The 8736-nt window shown below is 31.7% G+C and overlaps 1 protein-coding gene across 2 annotated transcripts; it reads left to right on the top strand.

The window, feature by feature from the left end:
* Positions 1-1188: 1188 nt before the first annotated feature.
* LOC114168474 (syntaxin-22) lies at positions 1189-4585 on the top strand. 2 transcript variants are annotated; one of them, XM_028053315.1, is made up of 7 exons: positions 1189-1601; positions 1769-1862; positions 2124-2299; positions 2812-2886; positions 3317-3474; positions 3591-3691; positions 4183-4585. In XM_028053315.1, exons 1-7 carry the CDS (start codon positions 1423-1425, stop codon positions 4246-4248), a joined length of 849 nt encoding a protein of 282 aa, XP_027909116.1. In that variant the 5' UTR covers positions 1189-1422; the 3' UTR covers positions 4249-4585. The 2 variants fall into 2 exon arrangements, with proteins under 2 accessions (XP_027909116.1, XP_027909121.1); XM_028053320.1 differs by having other exon boundaries at positions 1192-1601; positions 2160-2299.
* The last annotated feature ends 4151 nt before the right edge of the window (positions 4586-8736 follow it).

Genomic DNA, 8736 nt, shown 5'->3' with positions numbered 1-8736 from the left:
CAATCTTATCTAAAATTCTTGTATTTATTTTCAGCATTTTTTTTATATTTTAAGTAATATTTTATTAAAAGTATTATTAACACAACAAATACAATAGTTGTTATAGATTTTTTACATCATATCCTATATTATCGCAGAATACATATAATAGTTATTATAGATTTTTTACATCATGTCCAATATTATCGCAGAACATGTAAATCTAAGTCGCACAAGAAACACACAATATAAATTTACGTCAAAGTTTGATATGATAAATTTATTTCGACCACTACAAGTAGGTCTGATATAAAAAAAGTTTGTCACAATTAAAAGAACTATAATAAATTGAGTTTATTTAGTGTGTTGTATATCTTTTTATAAAGTTAAAGAAAGATAGGTGAACATAGAATTTAAACTAATGAAAAAGTTTGGTCACACACTTTAAATCTGTTTAACTCAATATTCTTTTCAAATGATTAACTCTTAAATTTGAATTCTTTATTTACTAATTTTTATTGTACCGTAATAATTCCCGTTTAGAAATACTTATTTATTTTAGTTTTTTTTCTTATTGTAATACAGACATTAATGTTCTAACATATGCTAATTTTTATTGTACCGTAATAAATCCAGTTTAGAAATACTTATTTATTTTATTTTTCTTATTGTAATACACACATTAATGTTCTAACATATACTGAAAATGTGAATTTATTACAAATCGTATTTTATAGTATACTTCCTGTATTTTAAAACATTTATAGATTATAATTTAATCGTATAAAGTAAATATTTGTCAACTAATAAAAACTTATTAAAATCTGAACTTAGTCATTAAATAATCGTATAATATTATTTATTTATTATAAAACTTAGTCATACAAAAAAACAAGATTTATTTGACCGCATGGCTGATTAAAATAACGAGAGCAGAAAAGTCCTCATGGTATTATATTATCTGCTCCGCTGGAAGGAACACGTGTCTTGTGGGTCCACGTGGACGTGCCGATAGGGAATTACAACCAAGAGTTCCATATTTTAATGGGTAATGATAGGTTGACACCCCAAATTTATCACTTTTTTTACCACCTTAAAATTAACTTATAACTCAAGACTAATTAACTTGTAACCTATGAAAGTGGTAATGAAAGTGGTAAGTTTGGGGTTTCAAAGTATCATTTTTCTATTTTAATTTATACCGAAGAAACCTCACTCACTCATCATCATCAACAAACATTCTTCTTCAACCCTCTAAATAGCGTTAACAATTTTCATCATTGCAAACATCAAATCTCAGAGCATCTAAATTCGCCACATTCCCCAATCCACGTACCCAAACACTAACCTTACTTCTCTTTCCAATTCCAGAATCTTCTCCTCGAACGGAAAAAAGAAAACTTAGGGTTACGCACAGTTTTTTAGTTAATTAATCATAGAAAAATGAGCTTTCAGGACATCGAGGCTGGACGGCCTTTCGCTTCCCGGCGCAACGGCAAACAGGACCCTACGCAAGCGGTGGCTTCCGGCATATTTCAGATCAACACCGCCGTCTCCACGTTCCAGCGACTCGTCAACACGCTCGGAACCCCCAAGGACACGCCCGAACTCCGCGAGAAGTTGTAAGATCATCATCATCGTATCTTCACTCTCTCTTTCTATCTATCTTCCTCGATTTTTTGTTGTTTGGATTGATCCGATTGCGAATTTCTTGTCGTTTAAGATAGCGATTGGATTGAGCTTTGTTTCTGTTACGGTGATGTGGCTGACGCGTGTTAGCATCTTGCAGGCATAAGACAAGACTGCACATTGGACAACTGGTGAAGGATACGTCGAATAAACTTAAGCAAGCTAGTGAGATCGATCACAATGCTGAAGTTAATGTAATGCCTTCTACTTTAATTCAACATGCAAAGCGTCTTAGACTTGTTTTTGTCTTGATCAGATTCTGTAATGAATAAGCTTCTTTGTAAACTACTGAGTTTGTTGCTGAGCTGGCACTTTTATATAACGCGGTCAAGATTAAAGGAGTTTTGGGATTTATTTTTGAGTGGATGCATGTGTTATTTTTGAGAGTTTATTATGTAATGAATTCTTGGCGGTGTGATGTTGAGTTTTTTTTTTTTTTTTTTCCTTGAGGGAAGAAGAAGTGGCGTTCAATGTCCTGTTTATATTTGCAGGCGAATAAGAAGATAGCAGATGCTAAGCTTGCAAAAGATTTTCAGGCGGTGTTGAAAGAGTTTCAGAAGGCTCAGCGTCTTTCAGCTGAGAGGGAAACAGCTTACACACCTTTTGTTCCACAAGCAGTTCTTCCATCCAGGTATAATAAACTGTTGTTGGATTGTTTAAATCAGCCAGTATATGTTATAATATGTCAATAAATATTATTGATTTGGTATTGATTTGGTTTTATTGCTGTAAGTAAAATATTCTGTTTGCTTAGATTAAGCGTAAATATTATGTAAATTAGAGAACCGGCCTTTACTTCTCTGATAGGATCATAGGAAGATCTATTTTCTTTCCATTTTGTAATCATCTATTTTGGCACACTATTCTCCCTCTCTATAGGAGGGTACTGTTTGACTGAAAATTATGCGCATAACTGTTTTCGTAGATGGAGTTTAACTGTGAATGAGGCAAGATGCTGCTTGTGTCTGTGTACGTGACTTGTATATAGAAGCAACTTTATTGCTTGAACGTTTCGAACAATGAACTAAAAGGTTTCTTTTGGTGAACAGTTGTGTTTCTTTAGTTAGCTGTTTGTTGTTGTTTCTAATCTTTATTACCTATTCGTAGAATGCTAATGATATGGACTTTCCTTCCTGTTTGCAGCTATACAGCTGGCGAAGTAGCCATTAGTTCTGATAAGACTCCAGAACAGCGGGCCCTTCTTGTGGAATCTAGGAGGTGATTTCTCTCATTTATAGTGAACGAATGATTCGCAGATTTATTTTCATGAGATTATTGTTGTTTCTTAAAAGATTAAGAGCGCTACTTCTACAATCGATATTGGATAAATTGCAACATTATAACTGGCAAGATCCGCTCATCATTTGATTTAATTAAAACTTAACACCAAATTAGTTAGCTGAAGGTTGCTTTTCAAATTCAACTAATTTCACGTTTCATCTGTAATGGCATTGATACTAAATAGTGTCATCTGTTTTTCCCTTGGTGTGGCAAAAGGATTTGGTGATTTGATTATGGGCCGGTCTGCCCTATGTTCGATAAAAAAATAACTGAACATGAATTTGTAATATTTGAACACACTACTTTTCAAGTTTGACCATTTGCATTATTTTATTTTCTAAGCTCTTGTATTATTGATGCCACACAGACAGGAAGTGTTATTCTTAGATAATGAGATTGCATTCAATGAGGCTATCATTGAGGAAAGAGAGCAAGGCATTCAAGAAATCCATCAGCAAATTGGTGAAGTGAATGAGATTTTCAAAGATCTTGCCGTTCTTGTCCATGAGCAAGGAGCAATAATTGGTAACTTCCTTTTTCGCTCATTCGCTTTTCTAAGTGGACATATTCCTGTATTAAGTATATTTTTAATCTCTAGACTTGATTACGTTATTTGATGTAAAACATTTCCACTTCTGTAGATGATATTGGCACCAATATTGAGAATTCTCATGAAGCAACTGCACGAGCAAAATCTCAACTTGCCAAAGCATCAAAGACGCAAAGATCAAATTCATCTTTGGTAATGTATAGTGTCTCTTATTTATTATTGGGTTTTTGGGTTTAGATCCCCTTTGTGCTCATCACATAAATTTAGATGCAGAATTTCTTGAACAGAGATATAGATGTTTTGGGGGCTAAATGAATTGAAGCCTTCATAACTTCAGCTTGAACTTTCGAAAGGCTACAGAATATGTGATTCATATTTATAAGAATGACAGAGGCCTTGTTTTACACATTTTAAGTCAATATTTTGGGCTTTGGTCGCCTCTTGGATGGTTTTCTGTTTCCATAGTGGATACCATTTTTCTTCCTGCTGAGATAGGGATTTGTTTTAGGGGGCTGGGTTATGGCATGGTGGTGAATGATTAATCATGTAACAATTTCCTCAGGTTCAATTTCTAATTATGAATAATGGATACAGTGTCTTGTCCTTTGATCCCACCTATTCTTTGTCCTTTTAAATCTTCGTTTATTTTTCTTTGTGAAACACTTGTTTGTTTTTTTATGTAGACGTGCTTGCTTTTGGTGATATTTGGGATCGTGCTTCTAATCGTCATCATTGTCCTTGCTGCTTAGTCAAAGAATCTCAATTTTATTATGAATCAGATGCACTATTTACAGAGCTGCAGATAGGATCTCCCTCGCAGATGATTAACTGAGTGATGATTTACCAGATCTCATGAATGACCGGGACCTTGCTTCATCTGGTGTTAGTACATGACTTGGGAATATTAACATTAGTGTATCGTAATTTTGTTTTCGGGTATATCTTTTCGTTTCTTTGTTGGTGCTTGGGCCTTTTAAGGATGTGTCACAACCTGCTTGTTGTGTTAGTTTTTTTCCTTAATAAAAGAAATATTAATGTGTTCTTTTACCTGTAAATGCAAGTTGAAAGATAGCATTGTTGACTCTACTTAGCAGTATCTCTATCTAGGATAATTCATTTTTTTCATTTCCCCACCTTGGAGCTCTGGGGTTCTTTTCCCGAATTTGGAACTTATAGATTATGAATTGTTAAAATTTTATTATAATAAATTTATTTTTAAAATTTATGTTATTATTTTTATAAACTGAGTTAATCAATTCGATTGAAATCTATTTAGATCGAGTTAAACAGACTGCATGCTAAATGAACGATACAAGATGACTCGCTTTAATTTAAATCACCTTTTTTTATTTTTAATTTAACATAGTCTGTAAATTAAATAGACTGGCGACTAAATGAATATCAAATGATTATCCAATGTAATTTAAATAACTCTTTCTAATTTGGCTTGCTCGGGGTAATTTAGATCCATTTATAAGGTTAGTTTATTTGGACAGTTAAATTGCACACTCCACGTAACCAAGATTCTGAGGATTCAAGCCATTATCATAATTTAAAAAATTATAACAGTCCTAAATCTAATTTTATAATATTTCAAAAACAGTCCTCGCAATTCATCTCTTCCTTTACCAAAGATTAATATTACAATAATAATTAAATTTTAATTGGATTGGATGATTTTAGATGCACAAAAGATAGTAAAATTAAGATCACGAATTTGATTTCAACCAAAACAATTATTGAAGGAGAAATTATTGCACACAAATTGTTATCTACGAATAAATAATATTAATTGTCAAATTGCATAGGTTAAATGGATATAGTGACATTTGAATTACTATACTTTTAAACTTTTAAGTAAAAAGAAACCTGTTTTTAAGTAGAAAGAAATTTGTTCAAAGACTACAAATTTTTTCTAATAATAATTATTCGATCGGTATAATTCAATTATTCATTAACTTTAAAATATGATGTATACTTTATGTTATATATAAATCAAATACAAAAATAATAATTTATTTTAATTTAATAATGACTAAAATAATTTGTATAGTAATTTTAATGTAAATATATTTAATATGATAATTATTAAATTATAAATTACGCACACATTAAAGTTATAAGAATTACTTTAGTGGTATTAAAATTTATTCTCCTACCTTCTAACTTCACTAACAATATAACATATCTTAAATTATTTAAGTAAATAATTTAAATATTAAATGAAAGAAATTTATAGTAAATATAACTGATCCATTATCTTTGTACGTGTCTTTTCTTTTAAAAAAGAAAATGAAGAAATACCTCATAAACAATAAATATATTAAACAAGATATTAAAAGAAATATTCTTACAGTTTATAATATATCCAAAAAAAAAATTAATCCGATACTCTATACACTTGTTTTAGAATTTAAACATTTAATTAGACATGACATCAATTTATCTCTCGTTATCTCAGAATAAGAATGCAGACTATATTCTTTCAAGACCACATATTATATATATATATATATATATATATATATATATATATATATATATATATATATATATATATATATTATATGAGCACCTTTTAAATTAGGGTTAAATATGTTTTTGGTCCCTTAACTTTCAATGAATTTTGGAATTAGTCCATTTTGAAACTTTGGACCAATTTAGTCCTTCATCTTTCGGAATACGTGAATTTAGTCATTTTAATCAAATTTTGGTAGGTTTATTTGATGTTTCGTACGCATTTTAGGATTGTATTTGAGTTGTTTTTACTGTTTGACACATTTTTGCTTTAGTGTTAAGTCAAATACTATTGTGAAACGCGCTTGAAATGTCAAATAAACTTAACAAAATTTGATTAAAAGGACTAAATCCACGTATTTCAAAAGATGAAGGATTAAATTGGTTCAAAGTTTCAAAATGGACTAATTCCAAAATTCACTGAAAGTTAAGGGACCAAAAACATATTTAACCCTTTAAATTATAAATCGAAATAATTTACTTTCCAAAAATACTCTTATTTTATTTAATGCAATTTCTGACTTTCCAAAAGCCAATAATGTTACTGATATAGAAATACAAATAAATTTTTGTACGTGTTGGGAAAAGAGGATATCCTAAACCACCAAATAGGCTGCTATCTAGAAAGGCGAGGATACCCCAGCCTTATAAGAAGGGCAAGCAGCGTGTGTTTTAGACTAGACGCATTGGAACCAATTTGAGTATACTCCACCAAACTAGGCCGAGTATGCTCCACCAAACCAAGTCGAGTATACTCCACTGAATTAGGCCGAATATATTCCAACTAAGCTAGCCTGGATATACTCCAGCGAAGGAATCTTCATCACCTGGATATACTCCAACTTGGATATTACAATATAATGATCAACTAAAAGAGAATCAAACTAATTAATCATATTTAACAAAACCTAAAAACCAACTAAACATGGCAAACCCTAGGCCCATAGGGTTAGGCCCATTAAAGTACTATAAAAGGCCATGTTCATGAGGTAAGGGGGACAATGCTAGGGGTGGCAAAACGGGCTGGGCCCAACGGGCCAGCCCGTCAGCCCGTGCTAAAAGGAACGGGCTGGGTTGAAGATTTCAACCCGTCAGCCCGTTCTGGCCCGTCCCGTCCAGCCCGTCAACTTGACGGGCCAAAGTACGGGCTGGTCCGTCCTGGCCCGTTGGCCCGTTTTAAAAAAATAAAATAAAATAAAAATAATTAAAAAGATTAACTTTTTAGATTATATATTTTAAATGTAGAAATATATAATAGTATTGTAATTTAAATCATCAACACCTACAAATTAAGTTTGAATTATTAGTTATAATTGAATAATTTAATATGTAAATTTAATAATTATTTTAACTTATCTAATTAAAAACATTAACTAATCAATTAAAATTTAAAATAATATTTTATTTGATTAAATATGACTTTAATAATAATTTATATGTATATATAAACAAATTTAAAAAATAAAACAAATTAAAAAATTTGAAAACTAATTAAAAAAATTTTTAAAAAAAAAACTAGACGGGCCAACCCGGCCCGGCCCGTTAGCCCGTCCTATACGGGACGGGTTGTGATTATTGGCCCGTTTCTATTTGACGGGCTGGCCCGTCCCGGCCCGTTTTTTGACGGGCCACATACGGGCCGGGCCAAAACGGGCCGGGCTGGCCCGTTTGCCACCCCTAGACAATGCTACTTTTACTATTACATTCATTTTATTGTTCTGACACTGACTTGAGCGTCGGAGTGGCTTTGCAGGCTCCCCGCCAGCGGAACTCTTCATCGGAAAGAGATACTTAGACATCTGGGAGGAGATACCTAGGCACCTGGAAGGAGATACTCAAGTTCTCGGAAAGAGATACTTAGGCTCCTGAACTTAGAAGCTGAAGCGAAGAAGGTGGACGTGTGCATTTATAAGGTTCATTGGTCCCTATATAACTTGTGTTCGCGGGTACATCTGTATTCGGCAGGAACAATTTTAATTTAATTATTTGGATTTCTTTTACCCACAATTCAATTATTGCTTATAATTTTATATCTGATTGTAGCTCTGTAAATATCACCTGGGAGTGATAGTTACCTTCACTATGTCAACGTAACATAAAGATACTATAAACAGCGAAAATAAGAAGAGAGATTTTATTTCATCTATAAATATTCAATATATATAATTAAAGTTTATACTAATTTTATAGGCCAACTGAAGTAAAGAAATTGAAATGAATAAACTTATTTTTATAGTTTGTTAAATTTAAAATATTAAATTTTAATTGAAAATAAAAACTCTTTAAAAATATAAAAATGTTTGGTTTAATTACTCGTATAGTACCCAGTTTGGGGTTAGTGTGTCAGATAGGTACCCAGTTTTAAAAAAGTGTCAATTGCATTCCAATTTTTGAAAATTGTTTCAATTAGGTCCCTTTCAGACACAGTTGACTAACGCCATTAGTCAACGTGACACGTGTCAATATGTGATTTTTTTGATTTTTTAAAAAAAAAATTAATTTCTTTTAATTTTTTAAAAAAAAAATTAAAAATGCCACGTGTCAAGTCCCTGTGTGACACGTGGCATTGTTAGTGCCATGTGGCATTGCAATGCCACATGTCAGTATCACTATCAGATGTCATTGTGTTGATTTTGATTTAGTCCCCATTTATGTTTTTTCGTTTCCATTTAGTACCTACTTATGTGTATTTGATTCAATTTTGACCTAATATTTTTTAA

Source organism: Vigna unguiculata, chromosome 2 (genome assembly GCF_004118075.2).
Source record: "Vigna unguiculata cultivar IT97K-499-35 chromosome 2, ASM411807v1, whole genome shotgun sequence".
Taxonomy (NCBI): Eukaryota; Viridiplantae; Streptophyta; class Magnoliopsida; order Fabales; family Fabaceae; genus Vigna; species Vigna unguiculata.
This window is presented reverse-complemented; position numbering and strand designations above follow the sequence as displayed.